The 25322-nt window shown below is 47.6% G+C and overlaps 2 protein-coding genes across 3 annotated transcripts; one reads left to right on the top strand and one right to left on the bottom strand.

Annotated features, from left to right (window-relative positions):
* Positions 1-981: 981 nt before the first annotated feature.
* Positions 982-11385, top strand: Epx (eosinophil peroxidase). The gene is made up of 13 exons (XM_076870037.1): positions 982-1072; positions 1195-1288; positions 1528-1703; positions 1885-2002; positions 2085-2214; positions 3072-3278; positions 4515-4833; positions 6286-6446; positions 6849-7104; positions 7527-7697; positions 9703-9940; positions 10481-10693; positions 10982-11385. Exons 1-12 carry the CDS (start codon positions 997-999, stop codon positions 10680-10682), a joined length of 2148 nt encoding a protein of 715 aa, XP_076726152.1. The 5' UTR covers positions 982-996; the 3' UTR covers positions 10683-10693; positions 10982-11385.
* Positions 11386-11643: 258 nt separating this feature from the next.
* Mks1 (MKS transition zone complex subunit 1) lies at positions 11644-22859 on the bottom strand. Of its 2 annotated transcripts, XM_076869642.1 has the most exons (18): positions 22771-22859; positions 22266-22375; positions 21016-21086; positions 20489-20644; positions 19367-19464; positions 19058-19186; positions 18700-18804; positions 17963-18071; positions 17370-17426; positions 16077-16119; positions 15767-15832; positions 14658-14728; positions 14265-14334; positions 14059-14166; positions 13251-13384; positions 12621-12703; positions 12440-12537; positions 12167-12347 (listed from the first exon to the last, which is right to left on the bottom strand). In XM_076869642.1, exons 1-18 carry the CDS (start codon positions 22848-22850, stop codon positions 12256-12258), a joined length of 1680 nt encoding a protein of 559 aa, XP_076725757.1. In that variant the 5' UTR covers positions 22851-22859; the 3' UTR covers positions 12167-12255. The 2 variants fall into 2 exon arrangements, with proteins under 2 accessions (XP_076725758.1, XP_076725757.1); XM_076869643.1 differs by lacking the exon at positions 12621-12703 and having other exon boundaries at positions 11644-12347.
* Positions 22860-25322: the final 2463 nt, after the last annotated feature.

The raw sequence follows: 25322 nt of genomic DNA on the forward strand, positions 1-25322 counted from the left end.
GATGGAACCAGACTGAAACTCAGGACAGTCTGAGCCACAGCAACAAGCTACCTCTAGTCCAGCCCAGAGGAAGCCTGAGTCTAAACCTCCTGCTCAGAATAACCCAGAACTGCTGTGCGCAGAGGAAACACCTGGAGAAGCCTAAAGCCCTGCAGGTCCTCAGTTCCCTCACCCAGTATTTTACCTGTGACATTTTACTGGGACCCCAAATGGCCCCTAGAGGTATTTCAAGTTCTGCCTCAGCCATCACTGCCCCTCTCCCAGGCACCTTGGAAGGACCTGATAGGGCTGGAAAGGTGAGGGGAGGAGTCAAATCATTGATCACACATCAATCATTCACTCAAAAAACATTTACTTCTGAGCACCTACTGAATTCCAGGACTTGTGTTGGGTTGGAGGGAATACAACAGTAAGGTAGACCCCAGGTGGGAGGGAGAGGAGCCCTTCCAATCAACTGGGCCAACTGTCATTTTAGGATGCAGGAATCGAGACCTGCAGAGGGAAAGTGACTCGCCCGAAGCCCCTCAGCTAGTGAGTGACAGGGCCAAGTCCAGTCCCCTTCTGAGGCACACTCCTCCTCAGGCATCCTGCAGATATGGATTAGGCAAGACCTGTGTCCCAGGCACTGCTCCTGGCCTTGGGAGAAATGCATCCCTTGACTCCTTAGGAGAGGTGGAGGTGGAGCAAGTGGGTAGGAGGGAGGATGTCACCAAGCTGAAAAAGGCCAGGTGGGGTGTACCAATGTCAACCTCCCTGGAAACCAGAGGGCTCAGAGCTCCACCCAAGGGGCAGGGCTCCCGTGGCCCAGAGCTGCCCTCCCCGACCCCAGGATGGAATATAAAAGCCCCTTCCCAGCTACTTCTGGAGAAGAGCAGGAGTCAGTGAGAGGTCACCTGGGGGTCCTCCGGGCAGGAAGGGATCAAGGGACACCACCCCCACCCTGTTGAGGCTGAGAGTGTCTCTCACCCAGCTGTGGCTGGAGGTCTTACCGTGGAGATGCGGCTGCTCCTGGGCCTGGCTGGGGTCCTAGCCACACTCATCCTCCCTCACCCCGGTGACGGCACTGTCTCAGGTAACAGCCCCTTGGACAGCCAAGGAAGAGGGACAGTCTGGGGGGAGGGGAATGGCGGAGAAGCAGATGGATCTGGGGGGTCTTCTGGCTCCTTAGACCTTCAGTCCCCATCTTTTGAACAGCCACCCCCAGGGCGGTGGAGAACTCGCTCCTTCAGGACTGCATAGCAGAGGCCAAGTTGCTGGTGGATGCTGCCTACAATCGGACCCAGAAGAGGTGGACCTGGGTCTGGGGGCTGCCTGGGCCTGGGAGGGTCAGCGGGGCAGGGTGGCTCCAGCCAGTCATCTCACCCAACACCCACCCCTGGGTGCCATGGGACTGCCACAGTTGGTAGAGAACCTCCCTCCCTTCATCCTGGTCTGCCTGCTCTGTCCTGATGACTCACCCTCTGGGCTGGGGCTCTACTGGGTGGCTCTGCACCTTCTTCCAGCCCTCCCTCCTCATTTCCCGGGCAGCATCAAGCAGCGCCTTCGCAGCGGCTCTGCCAGCCCCATGGACCTCCTGTCCTACTTCAAGCAACCCATAGCAGCCACCAGGACAGTTGTTCGGGCAGCTGATTATATGCATGTGGCCTTAGGACTACTGGAAGAGAAGTTACAACCCTGGACATCCAGACCCTTCAATGTCACTGGTACTATGCTCCCCATTGAACCCCCAGGGCCTGCACTGGGCTGGAAATGGAAGGAAGCCAGGATTAGAGGCGGGAGCACAGCCCTGGGGTGTTGGGAGGAGAGATGGTAAAGGGATGGAGCAGGCCAGCTCAGGAAGGGGCTAGGACTCCAGACTCAGGGCTCCTCCCACTTGTCCTCCAGATGTGCTAACAGAACATCAGCTGCACCTGCTGTCCCGGGCCACTGGCTGTGCTCCTCAGGACCAGGCCGAGAAGTGCAGCAATAAGTACCGCACCATCACTGGGAGATGTAACAACAAGTGGGTGCCAGGGGCCACCTTCCCCGCTGCCTTCCTCCATGTCCCTGAACCCCACTAATCCCACCCATCCCCACGGCTACAGGAAGAGACCCTGGCTGGGGGCCTCCAACCAGGCCCTGGCCCGCTGGCTGCCGGCTGAGTATGAGGACAGACTGTCGCTCCCTTTCGGCTGGACCCCTGGCAAGAAGCGCAATGGTTTCCTCCTCCCTCTTGTGAGTCAGGGTGGAGGGTTTGGAGGTTGCTTCATCTCTTTTAAATACAGGGAGTAAAACAGCCCAGAGTGAGGCAGATAGGAATCAAACTCAGAGTTTCCCGCTCACCACATGCGGGGGCTTTGGACAAAAAAGATCACTTCCTGTGTTTCAGTTTCCTCATCTATAATATGGCAGAAAATGCTGCCTCAGAGAGTTAGCACAAATATTAAATAAAGTCATATAAAGACATGGTCTCTTAATCTTAGCCATAACAATATTAATTGTTTCTTTTCAGAGAGACTTAGTGGCAAAGTATCTTGCTAAGCATAAAGCACTATACACCTTAATCTGGCTGAATCTATAAGTTTCATGTTTATCAATTTTCCCTTCATATGTCAATATGACAATAGTCTGTCATCTCTCCCCCGTCAATATCTTTGTAAATTTTTCTTCTATTGATCCTTCCATCTATCTAGCCAGTTCTCTCTTTTTTTATTTACCCCCTTAAAACCAGTCCACACCTCTGTGAGTCAGTTCTATCATCTATGGGTCTATACATCAATCTAACAATTTACTCTATTTACCACTGTGTAAGAGTTGGTGAGTCTGAGTCACTGACCTGGCCCCTCTCCTTCTCTTTACTGCTTGGGCTCCTCAGGATTTAGGCCAGAGACCAGAGTTCTAGGAATGATGGCCACAACAGGGAGGGCTACATCTCCTGGACACAGGAGGACAGGAGAGTTCAGGGCAGAAGAGGAGGGGAGGCTGTATCAGATCCAGCAGGGGGCGCTGCTGCTCTTACCTGAGTCTGGGGTTGGCTCCAGCACCTGGTAAATCAGCTGTCCAAGCCCCTTGCTGACCTTATTTCCCCACAGGTCCGGGCTGTCTCCAACCAGATTGTGCGCTTCCCCAATGAGAGGCTGGCCTCTGACCGGGGCCGGGCCCTCATGTTCATGCAGTGGGGCCAGTTCATTGATCATGACCTGGACTTCTCCCCTGAGTCTCCAGCCAGAGTATCCTTCACTGCAGGCGTTGACTGTGAGAAGACCTGTGCCCAGCTGCCCCCATGCTTTCCCATCAAGGTACCCAGGCCCCTGTGGAGGCCTCTAACTCAGGCAGTGGGCTGCGGGGTGGGGATCTAAGAGGCTGAAATCCTGAAGGAGCTGGGGTGTAATCCAGACACCAAGAAACACAGCTGGGCATAGACCAGGGTGGCAGTGGGCAACCTGCCAGAGGCTTAGTTAGAGGTCTATGGAGGAGTGACTGATTAGAAATAGGCCTCAGCCATGGGGCTGATTCCAACAGCAAAAGCCTCTACTTTTGGAAGCTCTTAGGGTCTCTTGGCTCCTGTCCTTCTCTCCTCAGGGTGGTCCGAGGGTCCTGAAGCCCTGGGCACCTGCTGATGTGGGCTGGGAGCAGGATTATACCCTTCAAGCCAGAAGGCAAGGAAGGTGTGGGGCATAGGCACACACACACACACACAAAAAAAAAAAAAAAAAAAAGAAAAGAAAAGAAAGGAATCTAGAATCCCGGGAGCAGACAGAGTCTCTGCTGGAGTGGAGGGGGACACACAGTACTTCCTGGTGCAGGGTACCTCCTCTGCAGAGCTTTCTCAGGTCTATATCAAGCATAGCAAATGCCCCTCAGTTTGGTTATTTAGCTGTGCGTGTTTGCACTGCACTGTCAGTTTCCTGCCTCCCGCACTAGGTTTTTGTTTGTTTATTTCGGTACCAGAGATTGAAACCAAAGGCACTTAACTATGGAGATGCATCCCAAGCCCCTTTTATTTTTATTTTTATTTTTTATTTTGAGACAGGGTCTTGCTAAGTTGCTTAGGGCTTCACTAAATTGCTGCGGCTGGCCTTGAACTCCTGATCTTCCTGCCTCAGCCTCTCCAGTGGCTGGGATTACAGGCATGTGCCACTGTGCCAGGCCTGTACTGAGGTTTTAGAGCTTCATTGTCTCCAAAGCACCTGGAAAGAAAGGAGCTTAGGAAGTGTCTGTCCAGCTGCTGGGTATTAAAGGAGCACAGGCCGAACTGTCAGGACTAAATTCTAATCCCATCTCTCCTGCCAAATGGTTGTCACATCCCCCCTCAGAGAGGCTCAGTTTCCCCACCTGCAAGAGGAGGCTCTAAATAATTTCAAAAGCCTCATGCGTTCCTAACCTTTTATGGCTGTGATAAAAAGTTTGCTAAGGACACTCCAACTGAAGCAGTGGGAGTCTGAGGGAGTCAGAGGGAGTCAAGGGGGGCTTCCTGGAGGGAGGTGGTGACCAAGACGAGCGAGCCGGCGTCACTGACTTCTCTTCCATCTCAGATCCCACCCAATGATCCCCGCATCAAGAACCAGCGTGACTGCATCCCCTTCTTCCGCTCGGCACCCTCCTGCCCCCAAAACAGGAACAAAGTTCGCAACCAGATCAATGCGCTCACCTCCTTTGTGGACGCCAGCATGGTGTATGGCAGCGAGGTCTCCCTGGCCCTTCGGCTCCGCAACCGGACCAACTACCTAGGGCTGCTGGCGGTCAACCAGCGCTTCCAAGACAATGGCAGGGCCCTGCTGCCCTTCGACAACCTGCACGACGACCCCTGTCTCCTTACCAACCGCTCCGCGCGCATCCCTTGCTTCCTGGCAGGTTGGACTTGGGGGAAGATGATGTCTTGGGAAGTCGTGGTGGGAAGTGGGTTAGGGGACTTGGATGGGGACCTCAGTATTCACACCATAGGCATATATCTGAGCATAGTCATTAGAGAGTCAGTCAGTTGGAAGGAGTCCCTTTGCCAATCCCTGTGTGTACCTAGAGCTCCCTGATTGACTTTCCAGAGATGAGGGACTCACTCTCTATATGGCACCACAACCTATTCCTAGGCAGCTCCACTGGCTGTAAGAAGGGTTCCCCTTATTTTGATCCAATATCTAGACCCGTTGCTCTTTGTCTTGCTTCTGGAACCTCAGATAAGATAAATGGAACCCCTTCACTTACCTGAAAGTACCTGTTGCTTACACCTAGATAATTTTCTTTTCTAGGCTAAATTTTCTTAGTTCCCCACCCACCCACACGCTTGTTAGACACTGTTGCCTGGTCCTTCCTCTGGATGCATACTTTGAACTCTCCTCCAAGTCTTTGCCCCACATGTGTGTGGTTGTAATAATCATGGAATTGTTTCCAGTTACTCAAGATATTCCAGTGGGCCATCCCTAACCCTCACAGCAGCTCTGAAACACAAAAATTATCACCCTCATGTTACAGATGAGAAGCTGAGAGTTAGGGAGGAGAAGCAAAGAGCTAAGAGTTTCCAATGGCAGCACCTCCATGGGTAAAGCCAGTATAGTTCCCATGTCTCTGCCTTCTCCTCTGGCCCACTGCTTGCCTCAAGCCCAGTGGCTCCAGCTCATCTTGTAATAATTGTACATCTGTTTCCTCTGAGAAGCAGTGTGTACATTCATGAGAAGTCTTTGGTACTATAACAAGACTTGTGCTACAAGGCTTTGTTTGAAGATAGCAGATGACTGAATTTACTTGCTCTGGTCTGGGTAGGGCCCTGCTCAACTCTCCCTTCCTTTGACTTTCCCTCTGACTTCCTGGGGAGAGTAACATATAACCAAGTCCAAAGATGGGAAAAGATATAGCCCTTGGTAGAGCATATGCAAATAGCTGCAGATAGTCAGGCATGCAGTCCCAAAGTCAAGGTTCCCAGAGTCCTCCAGGTCTCCCACCATAGCTGTCCTGGGCTATGAATCTGGTCATTTTGTACATAGAATCATTAGGCAAAGGTCTCTGCATTTGAGAACAAGTAGCTGCCTTGTGCTCCTCACCTGCCCCTAACCTCTCCAGCCACTTAGGGACCCAAGTCCTCACTGACCACCACCCTCCTCCCAATACTACAGCCCACTCTGCTCCCTCTCCTGGGCTGTAGTATTGGGAGGAGGGTGGTGGTCAGTGAGGAGCCTCATGGCAAATCAAGGAAGATGGACGAGGGCAGAGCTAGGCTCACTCCATCTCCCCAGACCCCAGACCCCCATCTGCCCTTGCACAAAGACTCTCTCTGGGCAGGGCTTTGGCAACTCTGAACTTGGGTTTTTCAAGGTGATACTCGATCAAGTGAAACCCCCAAACTGGCGTCCATGCACACCCTCTTTGTGCGAGAGCACAACCGGCTGGCCACTGAACTGAGACGCCTCAATCCTCGCTGGAGTGGAGACAAGCTGTATAATGAGGCTCGGAAGATCGTGGGGGCCATGGTCCAGGTAGGGACCCTGGGTCCCAGCATCCCCCAGAAAACAACCTGGCCTGAGGCACAATCTGAGGGAGTGGCTTCCACCTTTCTCAGCACATGCTTGGGGATGTGCCTTGATGGGGGTGGGGTGGGGGTGGGGGAGTGGGGAGGGTGGGTCTGGGTGACTGGGGTTGCGAGGTACCTCTACAGGGGTTCTGCTGCTAATTAGTTGTGACCTTGTCCATGACACTCAACCTCTCTGGCCTTCCGTATCTCATCTATCAATGGGAAATTAACATTGCCAAATTTGACATGATAATCATATTGACTTGCTATGTCTGAGCAACCCTTTGAAAGGCATGAGTCCATCTGAAGGCCAGATGTAGACTGGGCAGCCACTCAGGACACATCCTTTGTATGTCTTCTCTGCCAGATCATCACCTACAGGGATTTTCTGCCCTTAGTTCTGGGAAAGGCCCGGGCCAGAAGAACCCTGGGGTCTTACAGAGGGTATTGCTCCAACGTGGACCCACGTGTGGCCAATGTCTTCACCTTGGCCTTCCGCTTTGGCCACACCATGCTGCAGCCCTTCATGTTCCGCTTGGACAGCCAATACCGGGCCTCAGCACCCAACTCCCGTGTTCCTCTAAGCTCCGCATTCTTTGCCAGCTGGAGAATTGTGCATGAGGGTGAGGCTTTCCACAGGCAAAGCAAGAGAGGGTGGGAAGCACTCCCTCCCCCAGGTGGGTCCAGCTGACTGCCAGGAGGCCAGGCTGCTTCGAAGGCCGAAGGCCACTGCTAATGTCTCCCCAGGACTGTGGAGAAAAGGCAGGGCCAGCAAGACCCTCAAGCATGGACCTCCCAGGCCCTGAGGGATGAGGGGATTGAGACCTGTGTTAGCCTGGCACATTGTGGACCTGCAAGGAGCTCATCTTCCTTCTTTTAAGAAGTGGGTTAATCCCTCCCAGCTCCAGGTCCCTCATGTCCACCCACAGAGGTTCTAACAAACATTAGAAAATAAGCAACTGGCTTGTGCAGCTCTAGCTAGCTTGGCATCAGGGGCTTCTCAGAGGTTGGTCCAATCAGTGCTGCTCTCACTCCCCGCCACCAGGTGGCATTGACCCCATTCTCCGAGGCCTCATGGCTACTCCAGCAAAGCTGAACCGTCAAGATTCTATGCTGGTGGATGAGCTCCGGGACCGACTGTTTAGGCAAGTAAGAAGGATTGGGCTGGACCTGGCGGCTCTCAACATGCAACGCAGCCGAGACCACGGCCTTCCAGGTAAGGGAATGCCTCTCTCTCCTGACAGGCTTCACTCGGTGTGGGCTGCTCAGGGGGTTCAGAGAAGACCCGGGAGCCTCTTTCCGACAGGAACTGTCTACAGGATGTGCAGGGGTGCAGAGCACTGGAGGCTGAGGCTGATGTACCGAAGCACCCCTGGGAGCCTTTGATATCCCATCCTGCCAAGTCCTCCCCATATGCTGTAGGGCCTCCAGCTTTAGGTTCACCACAGGACAAGGATTTGAGTGCAGGAGCTGGAAAAAGGAGATAAGGACTTTCCAAGTAGAGAAAAGTGGTAGATATAAAAGGCAGAGAACTGCTTCAATCGCCACCTCCCTGGCAAGTTCCAAGGAGAAAGGCTACAATCAAGGCTATGGAAACTGGCTCCTTGCTCCGGTGGGGTAAAAGGCAAAGAGCCTAGAGGCAAGGAACAAATGGAATAAAATTAAGGCCGCATTAGTTGTTTGATAAAAGACTATACCAGGAAAAAAGAAAGAATAAGCACGTTCTTATATAACTCATTTAGTCTCTCTAACGACCTTGACAAGCAGCTGTAACTGCCACGTTATAGAGGAGAAAATAAGCTCAGAGACAGCTAGGGATTTGTCCAAGGTAATACAAGTAAGAAGTAATAAAAATCTGAAATGTCCCCCCTTCTTCCCAGTGTCAACCCCATTCAACTCCTTTAAGGGAGGCCTTCAGCCACTGCCTTGCCCCTCCCTCCTTCCCTGTCTCCTACCTCCTGTATAGATAGAACCCCATAACCCCAGAATATCTCTCATCATGCATAAAGGAGTGAGGGAACTTGCTACTGTCTACTGCACTCACCTCAGCAGGCACTCAGTAGTTTCTTTGCCTCCTTAAACTTGGGTGCTCCTGACAACTAAGGAGCTGTGGGCGCCCCCTGCTGGAGGCCTGAGATTGCTAGCCACATAAATTGTTCCACAGTGACTTTCTGTTCCCCTCTGACACTGGTTCCTTCCATGACATCCCAGAAATATTACCTAGATGGCAGCTCTTGCAGTCTCCTCCCAAGTCCAACATCAAATTTGGAACTGAACGATCTTGACAGTGAAGGGACTTTGGACAAGTTATGATTGCTTGACTTTAAATATACTGGATATAATTAACACATTATAAAAGCACCTCACAGTTTTGGGGGCTCCCAAGAAATATTCAAGCAACAGTGCTTAGTGATGATAAGCACTGTACAGTTGTCCTTTGTTTGCTGGGGAACAGTGTTTGTGACTTGTAGTTCAACTGATGATATGGAGTTGGTGTTTCTTCAGGTCATGGCAAAGTTATCTCTCAACTTGATTGTCCACAGCATATCACGTGGCTTGATCCCGGTGTAGGATCCTGATAGCTGAGAAATCAATGTCACTAGTTTCTGGAAGGTTCTTACACAAAAACCTTTTTAAGAATTGATTGAGATATAATTAGCACACCATAATATTCACCCATATAAGGTACATAATTCAGTGATTTTAGTATGTTGAGTTGTTCAACTACCACCATGATCTAACATCATGACTTTTTTATCACCCTCAAAATGCACTTGGTAATAATGGCTACTCAGTGTGTGGTCCTTTTCTGAGTAGGTGAATTTTATCCATGCTTTTCATTTGTTGGTTTGTTCACTCATTTATTTGCTCATTCATTCATTTATTCATTCATTCTACAAACATGAGTTTTTTTATGTTTTGGGTACTGTACCTAACTAATGCACATCCACCCAATAATATCATTAAAGGTCAGATTTGCGGTTGTTTTTGGTTACAACAGCTTTTTACATTTAGTCACATCCCTCAGTCTGATGCTTACAAAGCCCTGCTGTCCACTTTCATGTTAAATTAAAGGACAGTGATCTGGTGTTTGGACCAGCATGGATCTTCTTGTTTGGCCCAATATTGAGTGACCACACCTGTCTCTGGAGAACTTGTGGAGGAAAATGGTTAATGGGAGATCAACACAGCTGAGGCCGATTCTCCCCTCTCCCACACAGGGTACAATGCTTGGAGGCGCTTCTGTGGGCTCTCCCAGCCCCGGAACCTGGCACAGCTAGGCCGGGTGCTGAAAAACCATGATTTGGCAAGGAAGTTTCTAAATTTGTATGGGACGCCTGACAACATTGACATCTGGATCGGGGCCATTGCAGAGCCTCTTTTGCCGGGGGCCCGAGTGGGGCCTCTTCTGGCTTGTCTTTTTGAGAACCAGTTCAGAAGAGCCCGAGATGGAGACAGGTAAGTGACCCACACTACAAGACATCAGCACCAGAGGCAGAGCAGGAAAACATTAGAATTCCATGACTAAACAACAGAGGAAAGGGGCTTCTTTTTAGCTGCATTTCACTCAAGTTCACAAGATCTAAGACTATGAGGCTCCTCCCTAGAAAGCTGGGTCCAAGGGACAGAGACCCTAACCTAGCAAGGCTGACATTGCCTAAGTCTCTCCTTAATCCTAGGAGAGACTTGTCAGCCTCACTGTCCTGGGTAGCAGATCCCAGAAACATGAGCAGAAAGGAGCAAAATCTGGTTTCCTTGCGATAAGCTATGGCTTAATAGCCAACTCCATATTTGGATGTGGCATCTGCCCGGGTTCATATCCAGCCCTGGCCACATAAGTTACTGTGCACTTAATACTGGGTAATTTATTTAATCATTGAGTATGTTTCTTCATTTATAAAACTTGCAGAAAGTTGTGAGAAGGGCAGGAAATGCTGTATATAAAATACCCGGCACAAACAGGTGCTCATTCTCCCATATCTCTTCACCTCCTGGTAGGTTCTGGTGGCAGAAATGGGGTGTTTTCACCAAGAGACAGCGCAGGGCCCTGAGCCGGATTTCCTTATCTCGAATTATATGTGACAACACTGGTATCACCACCGTTTCAAGGGACATCTTCAGGGCCAACATCTACCCCAGGGGCTTTGTGAGCTGCAGACAAATCCCCAAGTTGAACCTCTCAGCCTGGCGAGGCAAATGAGGCCTCTGCAGGTAAGGGGAGGCCTGGGAAGGGTGAGGCCCTCCTGTCCATCCCTGGATGGATAGCTGAGTCCTTTCAGGCCTTTAAGCAGAGATAACAAAACTTGTCATTAGGGACTGGGGACTTTTTCCTAGTGGCTTCCCAATGTGCTAGTTTCTGCACTGATGGTCAATCTCAGAGCCTAGGACTTTGGGGGTAAATTATGAAGTGTCCCTCAGCTTGGTCACTAATGCCCTAAAATGGCACATTCCTGGATGCCCAGTAAATTCCTCACTTATCCAATTCTGCTGTTTCCACAGGAGTTTATGACAAGCCCCCAAACCTCAGAGACAAGGGGTCGGGGACGATCATGATTCTTTCCACCCTGGAGCAACTATTTCCTGCTGGTGCTTTTGATGGCTACAGCTCAGAGCTGGCTTCATCGGCTGGGAGTGAGTTGGTGTTCTTAGTGGTAATGCACCGACTCACCTTGGGAGCCTCTTAAGTATTATGAATCAGTGCCACAAGCTAGGACTTGTGGGCCAAGCCAGGAGGCCCTGAGGTCCTGGCAAGAGTCAGCTGGAGGGTTCCAGAGTTTTTTTCTGTTTTCCCCACCACTACCACCATGGCTTGGAGACCACACAGTCGCAGCATCTAGCCACCCCACAATCCCCTGTGTGCTACAGGCTCTGCTCTGCTTCAACCAATAAAACTGCTGAGGGCAGGGGCTTCTGTCTCTGTGTTGGGCTGGGGAGGGTGAGGACTCAGTCCTAAGCTTTGCCCAGATGTTGAAGAGGAGCACTCCTAAGATGCAAGCTGGCACTCATCTTGAAGTCACTCCTAGAGGCTGAATTCAGAGAGCTGAAAGAAACACTATGGATCAGGGAAAGAAGGGAAAGGGGAAGGGTGGAGGCATTAGGGCGCCAACATTACAAATAGCTCAATCAGGCCGGCAACCTGAGCAGAGAAATAGCCACAGAACTTCAGTCAATATAAATAGTTTTTATGTGCAAAAACCATAATAATAGATACCACCCATCTAGCAGAAAGGATTGGGAACTGCCTTCAGCCTTCATTTATTCCATAAATAAGTCATATCCTAAACTCAGCAAGCCCCAAGCAGTAGAATGAAGCTACCCTGAAACTCACCAGCCAGGGATTTGAGATCTCTCTTACCCTCCTCCTTTCTGGAAAGAAAGAAGCCTTCATTTTTAAAGGCTGTGAAACCAGAGATCTCTGCAACCCTCTGCTAGTGAGACTATGTGACAAGCCAGAAAAGAGGCTGTGTCAAGGTTAGGTTATGGGGTCAATCCAAACCAGTTTCTGACCAAAAAGCCTGCCTTGTTGTGATGTCCATTTATAGGAGCTAAAATATAAAGTAGGGGCCACATAGGGCTCCTGCTTTCTTTCTACATGGCAGGAAGAGGACCCTGATGAAGACTAGGCAGAGGGGTCAGCCTAGGAATTTCCAGGCTCTTCCAGTTCTTGGCAGGCCAATGTGGTCTCTTTTAAGAAAGACGAAGAGACAGGAGAATGCCAGCCTCAGATATCCCTTGTCTTGTCCTCTTGCGCCAGAGGCCACAGCAGCGGTGAGCTAGGTGACCAAGGTTTCTGAGGGGCTCACAAGGTCCTGGGGGAGGCTTTCTCGGGCCTCCTGCATGCGGCGCCGGGCTCGATGGAAGGCCTCTGCAAGGAAAGGAGATGTTGCATATAGTGAGGTGTGGGAAGGAACAGGGCCCGGCTGACTCTAGGTGGCAGCTGGGGAGGGAGGAACCTACCCAACACATTGTGAATGGAACTTTGCTGGCTGAATCCTTCCAGACGGTCCAACACACTCCGCATTCTTTTCCTGAGGGAGCTCGACTCCATGAAGGCCCTGCAGGGAAGCCCATCATATGGCCACATTGACCTCCAGCCTTCAGGGATGAGGTGCCCAAGGCAGAGGTCCAGGTCACTCACCTGGACTGCTGCAGACAGTGCAAGCGGAAGGTAACAGTGCCTGTGGTCTCTGTGCGGAGTCCAAAGCGGCTCAGGCGCTCCCCCTGGGGCACACAGTGGAGACAGCATCAGTTTCAGTAGACTGTAGACCTGAGAGCCTTGCTAACCTCACTGCCATTCTTATCCCCATTCTTGGGGAGAGCAGCTGCTGGGAAACCTCATTCCATCATTCAGACCCGCCCCCCCCCCCATATTCACATACTGCAAGGCTAGCACCATACTCCCAACGGTAACTCAGGGAGTGTTACAACCTTGTTGAGAATAGTAGGTTACATGTCTCTTTTGACTCCTTATCACATCTGATCACTGAGTCCTTCAGTAATAGGAGGAATAGGGCCAGGTCTTCCGACAGGGACCAGAGGAAATCTCTAAGTACATTATTTCTCAAAGACCTGCTAGGACGGCAATGTATATATCTGTACTTCATTCAAAATGTGGCCACGATTTCCAGTTTAAGCCACGGAAAGAAGGGTCAAAGTAATACTGAAGTGATGAACAACTAAGAGAGTGACCTTAACCCAGACCCCACCTTCTACAGAATAGAAATAGGAACAGAACTTCCCAACATAAAGTCTCCCTGAGGCAAGTCACCTTGAAGGTTCCTGGTATCCGCACATAGGACAGGTCCTCTAGCTCCAGAGAACCACCGATGAAGAATCTCCTCAGCTCAGCCACAGGGCCAAGGTCCATAGGCCTCCAAGTGGAGACTCTCAGGGTGTGTGAGCCTGGGCAAGGGAAGAGAATGTGGCCCTTCAGTGGCTCCCCAGCAATGACATAGGCCTTGATGCTGCTCTCACACCTGGTCAATGACAACCTGACCTTCGATGTAGGATATCACAGTGGTTAACAGCATGTACTCAGAAACCAATCAGACAGAAATTCAAATCTCAGCTCTGTCGGTACTCACCTGTGTGGCCAGGACAAGTTTTTTAACCTTCCTGAGCCTTTTCTCCTCATTCAGTATAATGGAAATAATGTCAACACCTACACCTTACTGAGTGGTTGGGAGAATGAGAAGCATTTAGCATGATGTCTGGCACTCATTAACAAACCATGGTTTTTATTTGAAAACAAATGCTGAGTCATTGGCTAAACAAAAGTCAAGAGCCCACTTACCACACAGCTTCTCCCTAGAGGCTGTAAATCCAACCAGAGGAGCCCAGAGCACATAACAGAGACCACCAGATTGCTCGGTCTCTGGAAAGCTAGCTCTAATTTCACTTAGCTGTCTCTAATGGAAGGGGAAGAAATTCCTCAAAGGAACAAGGACTCTTTCAGGTTAGATGCTTCTGATTCCTAATTATTCTCACCAGTAGCGTTCAAACCGTTCGGAAATGTTAGACTTGTTCCCAGGACCTGGGGCATATGGGCCATCTGAAGGGCAGGGACAAGAGGTTACCTGGGGTGGCAGGCAGCATCGCAGCCCCATAGCCTTCCACACGATACCGCTGCCAGAAGTCCAGTGAGAGGACCTCACAGTAGAGCACAGGCCACTCCGGGAGTGCATCTGGGAGCAAGCAAGGGAAGCATCCAGGTCATAGGCCCTCACCAAGAGAGCACAGGCCTGGAGAACCAAGGTCCAGGATCAACTGCTGAGCTACTCACCAGCAGATTCATCCTCATGGAGGAAGAGGGCTTCAAATGTGAACGGGTAGGAGAAGTAAGCCACCTTGTCCTAAAAAAGAATGTCAGGGTACATAAGGCCTCACTTGGAATATGTTCTCCCTATGGCTGATGACAAGGTTACCTTTGCATAGGAAAAAGAAAAACTATCACCCCAGTGGGAAATAAGAGGCTAAGAGGCAAAGGGACAGCCAAAAAAAGCCTCTGCCATTTTCAAAAAGACCAATAGAGGCCAGGCAGCCCCTGCACAGTCCACACAGAAGGGAGAGGCCTAACTTCAGACTTCTCCTGTGTTGTTGGCTTGAAATAGCTTCAAACATCACCTCAGAAGCAAACTGTTTTTCCCTTCCATATACCCTCCTTCATCCTCCATACCAATCCCAGGGACTTGGTGGCACAGGTCTGGGTGACTCCTGAGAGCTGCTGGAATGCTGGGCTTGACCAGTCTGAAAGCCAAAGACCAGACACAGTAAGCTCACCTAAGAGGAGAGCAAGCCCTTCAGAAAAAAAGAAAGTAGCTGCTTTACTCATTCACTTATCCAATCACCCATTACTATTTGCTGAGTGACTGCTATGTGCTAATGTATCCTGGGACTGTCCTGCTGTCCAGATAGAAAAGAGCCCTCTCTCTCATGGAGGAACACTCCAGTGTGCATGTGGCGGGAGAGCAGACCAGACCTAAGAGACCATCGGGTGATGAGCACTACGCTACAAACAGAACACAGTGAAGGCACAGGGTGACTTGGAGGCTTATTTAGAGTGGGAGTGAGAAAAGGCCTCAGAAGAGACAGGATGAGTTTTTAAACTCTAGAGAAACCATCCAAGCGAAGACATGGCCCAAAGTTTCAGACAAAGGAAATGGTCCTGAAAAGGCCTAAGGTGGAATAAGGTTGGCCACGTTTAAGTAAAGGAAGAATAACTGGACTGTTACAGGGAAGCGATAAGCAGGAACCAGCTCTTTCAGGGTATGAGGACTGGGTTCTATGCTGAGTGAGTGAGGAAGCTGCTAGGGTTTTCCACTCAAATGAGACACAAGTGGTTTGCATTTTTAAAAGCTCAGTGTGGCCACAGTGTATTTGGCAAAGGAATTGCAAAGGGGAGCAAGAGAGGAAGCAAGAGGATAAGTCAGGAAGGATGCATTGGCCAAGGCGAGAGATGGCAGTGGTGTGTGAAGAGTGTTACAGCCAGCCTCAGCAACTTAGCGAGGCCTTCAACAACTTAGCAAGACTGTCTCAAAATAAAAAAGAGCCAAGGATGTAGCTTAGTTGTAAAGCACTCCTGGGTGCAAACCCTAGTACCAAACAAAGAAAAGTGAGCTGTGTCAAATTCTTCAGGGAGGTTAAGTAAGGGGGAAGTCACCACTGGATTTGGCAATATAGAAGTGACCCATGAACTTGAATGAGGAGTGGGGAAAGAAGCCTGATCGAATGCCTCTAGAACTGTCAGACTGGGTACAGAAGGAGAGACTTAGGAACATCACTTACTAGTAGTTGGCAATTCCACAAAGAAGTGCACGTAGAGATTGTCATACTCGTAGCCTTGGGCGGAAACTAAGAGAGAAAAGAGGAAATTGTTTTAGCTTATTGTGCTACCACCCTCAGCCCTCAGCACTCAGGGGCCTGTAAGTTCTGGAAGCAAACTTTCAGAGGGCCAGGAACCCTCTGTATTTCCAGGAAAGACTCATCAAGTTTCCCAAGTACTGCAGACATCATAAGGTGTGGGGTAGCCCAGGGTGGCACAGATAACCCACCCCTCCAATGGACTCTTGCCCAAGCATCAAAAGATCTCACTTACCCACCTCTCCATTTACAAAGAGCCGGAGGGCACCTGGGGCGGTCTAAGGTGGAGAAAAGAGGGAAAAGATCAGGAGGGATGGAGGGAACCGGCACTTCTCCAGCCCTGTCCCCAAATCTGCAAAAGACCAGACATTAGATGTACTACTGCACTTTCTACTGCACTTTCTCCCTGACATTTCTCCACAGAAATGTTTTCTTCATTTCTAAAACTCATAGGAGAAAGGTACGTAATTTAAATGGCAGGGAGGGCAATGTAGTATGGGAAGTTACCAAGATAAGCAATAGCAGCAATAGGAAGCAGAAACCCTTTAGATGGCTGAGGTCAAGAAATTGAGTTTTCTTTTTCAATTAGTTGTGCATCTGTCTTGTTGAACTTTCTTTAACAGTACTCAAGGGTGCTCTACCATTGAGCTACAACCCAGCACTCCCTGTTTATTTGATGATTATTTTTTTTCTTTTCTTTTCTTTTTTTTTTTTTTTTTTTGAGACAGGGTCTTGCTTAGTTGCCCAGGCTGGCTTCAAACTTGCCCCAAATCATTGGGATTATAGGCATGCACCACTACAATCAGCTCTGTCTTACCTAACTCTTTAACAAGGATATCTGTTGCTTGCACAATATGAAATAATAAAAGTACATTTTTATGGGGGTGGGGAGAGAACAGTGAATAGTTCTCCTTGTTCCCAAATCTAGTAGTGGAACCCCTGGGATGGAGCAACACTCCAGTGTGCGTGTGGGGGGACAGCAGTGTTGCTCCTGGGATGAGGAAGGCATACAAGGACTCTAGAATAACCTATGCAAGCTGTTTTGTTTTTGTTTTTTAAGAGCCAAAATATTTGAAACCCCTTTTCTATGAGGAAGTTTGGAAAAATATCACATGAAGAGTGAAAAAGACATTTTTCATATTAATATTTATTTTTAAAATTAGCTATAAATAATACATGAATGTGTTACCACTGATAAAAACCCAAACACCTGAATTTGTAGAATTAAAAAGTAACAATCCCTGACATATTCTTCTCACCACCCAATACCCATCTGCCACCTCCCAACCTCATCTCATCCCAGAGAAAGTCACCCTCAGCATGTGTGCACCCTTTCAGACCTTATTAAAAAGGTATTAATGGTTCTGTGTCAATGTTTTCAAACACATAATAAGGACTACACCCTCTCTGCTGCTCTTTTGGCCTTCTTTTATAATGCATAGCATATTTTTGAGAACTTCAAGAGAGGTACTATTACTATTCACAGTCAGACAGTTTTTACAAAATTGCAGGAAGCCATGCTACCCACCATCTCAAAGTCAGTACCCACGAGGCTGCTGAGATATTCCTTGTGTCGGCCATAAAGCTGAGGAAAAAAACCAAACCACACTTCAAGATGCAGCTCAAAGCAAACCAGGATTCCCTTCTGAATGGAAGGGAGAAAAGAAACAATAATGGGCAAGGCAGTGAGAGCCGCAGGGCCAAGCATCCCAGCCACTGACACTTTTTAAAGTGAAGCACAGAGGCTCTCGGGTCAGCTGGTCTGGGGCTACATCCTGGCTCTCACACCTAAAAGCTCTAAGTCAACTTAGCTCTTCAACCTCAGCTTCCCCATTTCTAAAATGATAATAATAAAAGTGTTCACCTGTTCACCTCAAAGGGCTGTGGTAAGGCCTAACTGATGCATGTGAAGTGCCTGGCACAGGGCATGATAAATACTCAAATAAATGCCACTGTTATTCTTACAATATTATGATAAGATCAAAAGTTCTGTCTGATATGTCCGCTTCCAGGTCAGAAGAGGGCTGTGAAGGGCAAGGCTCTTCCCAAACAACTGCTGACATCGCCTCAGATGCAGCCTTATCTCCCAGACACAGGGGCTTGGAATGAACTGGCTCTTACGTCCTTGAACACGCGCTGTTCCCGCTCCTCCTCCTCCGGCTGTGCCAGGGAGGACACGTTGTGGATTGTATACTTCCATAACTCCTGCTTCTCCCCATCTGTCTCGATTCTGTAAGGTCAAGACCACAAAAGGACCCCCCTCTGATGACAGAGATAACGTGCCCTCCAGATCCAGCCCAGGGATGAGCTGTCACAGGCCACACACCTCACGTCAATTCATGATGATTAAAGTGATGACTAGGAGAGGGGTACAAAGTGGCAGAGCAGAAAGGGCCTCACACTAGACTAGAGAGTACAGGTTCTGGGCCTATTTCCATCTCAAAGTCACAATGAAATCCTAAAGCACAACATCATTGGCACCCAGTCCTCTCACCTAGAAAACGGACAGGTTGGCCCAGGTAGTTTATAACTTATGGTTCTGTTACATCAGCTAGAGATGAGCAAATTCAGCCCGGCCTGACTGAGTTTACGCCTCCATGTTTTGTTGGTCTGTTTATATTCAGCAGTAGGGAGAAGCATTCTCAGGTAACTGCATTAATGAAAAGATCCCTTTCAAGCTAGTTGCACATTTTCTGACTATTTCCTAATGGCCTATTACCCACAATAAAATGTGAACCATTGGGAATTTGAAAGTTGGAACATATGTAGGACTTTCTGGGAATCTCCTCAACTCGGGGCAAGAAGGGAAGCCAGGGAAGGCATGTCAGACTTCACAACCCCTTCCTCCCTCCCCTCACCTGTAGGGTCCTTTGAGGCCAGTGAAGTCAGGTTTTACTGTGATCACACCATTGCTGTCCACTTTCAGGGTACAGAGCACATGTTCATAGGTCTTATAGCCAAGCCTAGAAACCAGGAAATCAACATCAAGGTTCAGGATCACAGGGCCACTCCAGGGAAAGAAAAGAAGAAATGAGCCCTCTGCAGGCGAGAGGACAGAGGATATAATGAGGAGTAGTTATATACTCAGGCTTTCTTCTGAGCACACACACACAAAAAGATCCTCCCTCCCATATACGCAAGGTGACCATTACAGGAAAGGATGGTTAGTGATAGAAGCGGGCAGGGACCTGAGCTGGCAGTGAGAACTTGACTTACTTTCCATAGGGTCCCAAATCCGCCATGATGTACATTGTTTGAAGAGGGGTGTTAATGACATGGTTGTTCTTGACGAACTCTTCTGAGGGTTCCCAGGTGACCATGCGTGACTTGAGGATGCCACCTTCCCTGGGAGGGACCACAGAAAGAGTCACTTCCCTGGAACCCCCCTGAAAAGCCTGAAGGGGAACCTAGGGGAGGTCCATAGCAGAATGGGAAGCTCAAGTGGATGGAAATACTGAGAACATTGGCACAGGAGGACCACAAGGAGCCCTGCAGCCACCCCCCAACACACAAACTCGCACTCACATCCCTCGCTTGTCCTGCCGTCGCCGCCTGACATTTGCCATTCGCTCAACCAAAAATGACGGCACCTCGCTGGCTGCAGTGGTCATTTTCTGACAGTGCTGGGAAAAAGAGAGTAGCTCTGTGAAAGCCATCTGATCAGGGCCACATGGGGCCAGGCTCCTGAAGGGAAGCCTTTCTTCTAAAACCTCCTCTAGGACCTGAACGTAACAGACACAGCCACCTCAGTTATACACAATAATGAACAGGAAAGAGGCACGGACAACCCAAAGAAGACTCCTATCATGTCTTCGTTTGCCCTCGAATTGTACAAATGAGTTATTTATGCTAATATTAAAATTGGTCTGCATTCTCTGAGCACACACCAATAAAAAATTGGATTAGTTTCTATGGTATACACTGAAGTTAACTAGGTGGCTGGGAAAATACCAAATGGGATTCAAATGTTTGGTGGAAAATCCTCTCATGGGTAACTGAGTACCAATCATATTTTTATTTGCTTTTCCAAAACAGACAACCCAAATTTTACCTGTTCCCAACCCACAGAATTCCTGAAAAAAGCATGTCAATCTTTCAAAAACTTTATTTAACACCTACTCCTTATAGAGACTTAAAGGGTCATAGATTAAAAAAGGAAAGAAATCAGAAAATAGAGGATCTAATTTCAATGATTTTAAAATCTCCCTGACAAGACAGAACAGAACATATACAATGAAGAAAATGTAAAATAGGTCTACAGGGTATGTTGGAACAGGCAAAATGATGACAAGCCATTCCCTATAGCATATTGAATTCCTCTTCAAATGCATACCCTCAGAGTTTGGGCTGAATTTCATCTAGACATTTTTAGACCTCACAGACTGTCTTATTAGTTTGCACACTGCCTGATTCCCCAGGCCCTGCAGCAGGTAGAGAGGGGAACAGCAGCCACATAGCAGCCACATAACTTGCAGTCTGTGCTCATTCCAGTTCAGCCTGGCTGCCAGAAGCTCATAGAAGTTGCTAGACAGGCTACTGGATTTTCCCTTACTTACCAGGCTTCTGCTTTAATAAACAGAACTGGTAAGGCCACAAAACTAGGGAAGACAAAGAAGGAAGTTATGACACCTGAATAAAGAACAATACCTCCTCCAAGTTGGTGTATCTGTCAGAGTCAGTGTAGGTAAAAATTCGTTGGTTCTTCCTGCCACCAGAATTCTCCAGCTTCAGAATTTCTTGACGGTATTGATAATCCAAAGGACTCTGACAAGCTGCTTCATTTTGGTACAGATCCACTTCAAACTGAGGTCACCATAGGGAAAGAGATCTGCTGAGAATACTTCAAACTTTTGTTCCTATAACTGTTTCATCAAATCATTATTACAGAGTTGATACTGTTTGACATACCATAATCAACTCCTGTTTATTTAAATGATGGAGGGCAAGGAATACAAGAATGTTAGAAGCCAGAAGGAGCTATAGTGATGGTCTAATCCAACTCTGCTGTTAGAGATGGCATACAGCTCAGAGGTAAGAAGTGCCTTACCCAGGATCATAAATCTGAGTAATGGTAGTCAGTACAGTCAGTCAACATAAACACAACAGGGGCAGATGGCAATATGTGTCACCAGCCAGGTAGATATAGAATGAGCAGATGAGTGACAATGGCTCACCTGGCTGAAGAGCTTCTCCTGCCATCCAATCACAATCTCTTCTTCTTCATCTTCATCTGGGCGGTGTCCACCTCCAAAGACAACAGAGTTAAATGTTTGAGCCAAACCAGCACTTCTTGCTCTTGAAGCTGATTATAACTAAAGTTCATATTCTTGTATTTGCTACAAAACCAGTTGGAGTTCAGTAATTTGTAAAGCATTTGATCTAAACAAAGGCCAGAGAGGCTATGGATGGACTCCAAAGAGTATGAGTAGAAGCCAAGATTAGAATCTGAAGTCTTAATTACTCTAAATCTGAACAAAAGGTCTTGTTTTATAGAAAATACTTTATCTAATTCAGTGTCAGGAAATGAAATTTAGATATATGCCGAAGAGCCAGTCCTTCCTTAGTCCTAACTGTCTGCATTTGCTAGATAAGAACCCTACCCTTTTCCTGAAGCCATATCTATAATCACACTGTCATTTAGGAGACAAGCATCAGGAGAGGACAGGGAAGGCAAGCAAATGATTTTTTAAAGAACCAAATCTAATACACTCCTGGATGAGTTTGCCTTTTTTCAGAGACACATGTTTCACAACACATCAGCTTATACTTCTTCCCAGGAACACTTCTAAATAGAAACAACAAAAGCAGAAAGACTAGTGACCTTATGTAAGCACTCTGCCCTCTCTTCCTCACTCTTTTGGCTTCCTGGATAAGGAAAATCAAGAGAACATTTCAAACAGGTCACCACAAGGAAACAGATCTACTGAGAATACTTAATCTTTTGTTCCTGTAGCTGATAATCAAATCACTTCTATAGTGCTGATATTATTTGATATGTTTTCATAACCAACTCTCAGGGAATCCAAGAATGCTAAAGCTAGAAGAAGCTGGACGTTCAAATGCATGTTTTTTCAAGTAGTCTTCAATTTTAAAATTGTTCTTAAAAGTGCTTATGTGTATATTTAGAATCTGAAACACAGTTTCTCTTAGACAAAAAAAAAAAAAAAAAAAAAAAAAAAGTCACAATGGTATTCAGGTTGCCAGAGAAATTTACAACATATCAAAAGTATAGCGTTTGTGATTTCACTACATTTGACCACAATTTGGATCAGTATCTTGATGAGAGGAATCATATCTTATTCAATTTTCATACACAATACAACAAAGTCATTAAGATTGCCTGGATTTGTTTTAAGAGGTAACTCTACTGCCCCAGACACTTTCACTGACCCCCCAAAGGTGGCATCACCACCATAACACCCACTGGCAGTTGCATGAGGCCTAAAAGTGCCTAAGTCTATGATGTCCTTCCCAGACTGGGTAGCAGGCTGGTAATGAAGAAAGTTGCTTGATGTGATTCTTTGCAGATGAACTCTGTCAAGGAAAAAGAAGCACAAAATTTGCATTACAAGACATTCAACCAGAAGATGAACACAGGGAGGATCAGGAAACAAAACTGAGGAGGTGGAGTTGCAAAGGCGTGCAGATTGCAGACAACTCAGAGGGTGGGGAGCGGGGCACTACCGGGAAGTTAGGATGAGAGGAGTTTGGGGACACGAATCCTGAGGGATTTGGGGACGACAAAGATTTGAAAGGACTTGGGTGAAGGCTGTGAGTGGAGAAGGGTCCGAGTAGTGCGAGTTGTGCAGAGATCGAGAAGCAACTGATTAGGACTGTAGGCAGAAGTGGGTCTCAGAACAAGGAAAAGTCTAGGCTCGAATTATTTGAAGGCATAAAAGCATGCAACCCCGGGGCTAGGGTGTAACTACCGGAGGCGCAAGTTGCATACGGGGTCCCGGGAGCGATACACTGCCTCCCCAGTGTCGGTATTCCAGACGGCCTCCGCCATGACCGCCGCAACGACGCCGGAAAGCGCGCCTGGTCCAGTTCCCCTAGCAACCAAGACGCTGGGTCGGAGGTGGAGGAGCTGCGCGCGCAACCCGCTGCTCCCGCCGCTGCACTGCTCCTGGCGCTGCAGCCCAGGCGGAGCGTTCTGCCACGTTCTAGAGCGCTTATTCCCAGGGTTCTGTGGACCAAGACAGGACTTGAGGCGCTGTTCAGATGAGGACATAGGCACGTCCACCAGCCCGCTTCATATATATGGGAAAATGATGATGGGCACCAGACCCGGGAGATCTTCGCGGTCCTCTTTTCCCACTATACCACACTGCCTTCCCTTGAATGCATAAAAACTTTGACCTGAAAATCGGTGGACGTGACTGAAAGAATGGACTCATTCTTCTTAAAGGAGTCAGAAGGTTAGGTCACTTGCACAGACACGAAAATATATTTTTTGGAAGAAAAAAAAATGTCAGATTTATTAGTCATTGTGTTGGTATTCACTGAACCAAGGAAGTTGACAGTAAAAAAAAAAAAAAAAAAAAAAAGAAAGAAAGAAAGAAAGAAAACCAGCAGTAATGAAGGAAAAGGTGTTTCTATGAACTAGTTCTTCTCCTGGGTGTATTTGTTCTGGGCTATTAAGCCAATTTAGATATTACACTGGCCCCCTGAAACACCAACAAAGTGCTATTTAGAGGTCATGGTTTGTTGGTGTATCAATCAAATACAACGTAAGTCTGGCTTCCCAGCACTGTGGGGATGTCAACAGCTGTAAACCTTTGACATCTGTTACTCCCTAACAGAGTAAGCAATTGTCCCCTAAATTCAGGAATCTCATGCCAGTTTGATTATATGGCTTTAGAAGCCCTGGGTGCCTCAAGATTTTTATTTTATTTTAATTTTTATTTTTTTTAATTATACATGGACACAATGTTTTTATTCTGTTTATTTATTTCTATGTGGTGCTGAGGATGGAACTAGTGCCTCACACATTCAAGGCAAGCACTCTGCCACTGAGCCACAGCCACAGGCCCCTCAGGATTTTTATGCTTTCTCTTTGCTTACTGATTCTATAAATTGGGATTCTTAAAATTGAGGTCCATGAGTGGGATCTTTTCTAGCATTCTGTATGGGGCATTTTCTGGAAAAAGTTCATTGTTTTTATCAGATTCTAGAAAGAGTTTATACCCTGATATCAAGAATGGCCTGATTCTCCACTAGACTCATTTCCAACATCTCATTGAAAGGCATAGTTTTAGATCACACAGCATAATGGCCAACTTTCTGTGACATCAGTGGTAGCCCTTCTACCCCTCTTCCCAACCAGGATGGTTCAGAGTTGACATTTATTGTACTCTCTCTAAAATAACACATTATTTGGAGAAAATTTTTAGTTTAAGAAACACTTGCATAAACCATCCTAAAGGCTAAATATTTTTTTTTCTAAAGGCTAAATATTATTATCTCCATTTCACATCTGTTAGGGTTTTGATATGAGGTATGTCTCAATCTCTCAAAAGCTCCCGTTTTAATGCAATTGTGTTCAGATGTGAAATGATTAGATTATAAGAGCTGTAATCTAAGCAGTGGATTAATCCATTTCATAGTATAATAATTTGAAAGGACCACTGCACTGAGTTGTACCTGTAGGCAAGTGGAGCATGACTGGAGGATGGAAGTCACTGTGGCCTGCCTTAGTGTTGATCTATCTTGTCTCTAGCTCCTCCTGTTGTCAGTCTGCTTCCCAGCTGCCATGAACTGAGTGGCTTTGCTCCCCTGTGCCCTTTCGCCATGATGTTCTGCCTCTTTTGGGATCTAGAGCAATGGAATCAGCTCAACATGGACTGAACCCTCTGAAACTATAAGCCCCAAATAAACTTTTCCTCCTCTAAGTTGTTCTTGTTGGGTATTTTGATCACAGTGACAAAAAAGAAAGAAAAGAAAACTGACCTGCATAGCATATTTGTAAACCAAGACACTAATTGGATTGCTTATGGTCAAATGACTCGAAAGCATGGAGCCTGAATTATATTCCAAATGTTCTGATAATAGAGTGCTCCTGAGTAATGGGCTAATTGTAAGAAAAGAACCAAATGAAGGAAACAGAGAGGAGAGGAGCTTAACAGTAACACCGGTTTATTTGGGACAAACCTGCAGAGGGAGGCCTAGCAGAGACTGAGACTCCCCCTTCCATTTACAGCTTGGGGAAGTCACAGGGGAGTGAAGGAGTGGGGGAATTTTTGTGGTTAGGCCGTTGCTAGGAGGTTGTCCTTGCAGTTGTCACCTCTATTCTTTGAGGTGGTCACTGATCCATGTCAAACCAGGTATTTTCAGGTTTCCAGTCCCAGATAACAATTTCCTTTCTTTGTATGATGATGGAGTATTGTCTGGAGTTTAGGTCAGGCAGAGTCACAGTGACCGTGAGGTGGCTCTTATTTTAAGATGGAGGATATGTTTCAAAATGCATTACCTGGGTCAAGTT

This window comes from Callospermophilus lateralis, chromosome 11 (genome assembly GCF_048772815.1).
Source record: "Callospermophilus lateralis isolate mCalLat2 chromosome 11, mCalLat2.hap1, whole genome shotgun sequence".
In the NCBI taxonomy this organism is placed as follows: domain Eukaryota; kingdom Metazoa; phylum Chordata; class Mammalia; order Rodentia; family Sciuridae; genus Callospermophilus; species Callospermophilus lateralis.

Bases quoted from the DNA above. Each gene is read 5' to 3' on its own strand.
- Mks1 (XM_076869643.1), bottom strand. From the start codon at position 22,850: ATGGCGGAGGCCGTCTGGAATACCGACACTGGGGAGGCAGTGTATCGC. The intron at 19,465-20,488 runs GTATTGTTCTTT...TCTTTTTCCCAG, and splicing joins GATACACCAACTTGGAGGAG to CACTGTCAGAAAATGACCAC. The intron at 12,348-12,439 runs GTAGGTTCCTCC...CTTTCCTTGCAG, and splicing joins TTCCATTCACAATGTGTTGG to AGGCCTTCCATCGAGCCCGG.
- Epx (XM_076870037.1), top strand. From the start codon at position 997: ATGCGGCTGCTCCTGGGCCTGGCTGGGGTCCTAGCCACACTCATCCTC. The intron at 1,073-1,194 runs GTAACAGCCCCT...TCTTTTGAACAG, and splicing joins CGGTGACGGCACTGTCTCAG to CCACCCCCAGGGCGGTGGAG. The intron at 7,105-7,526 runs GTGAGGCTTTCC...CCCCGCCACCAG, and splicing joins CTGGAGAATTGTGCATGAGG to GTGGCATTGACCCCATTCTC.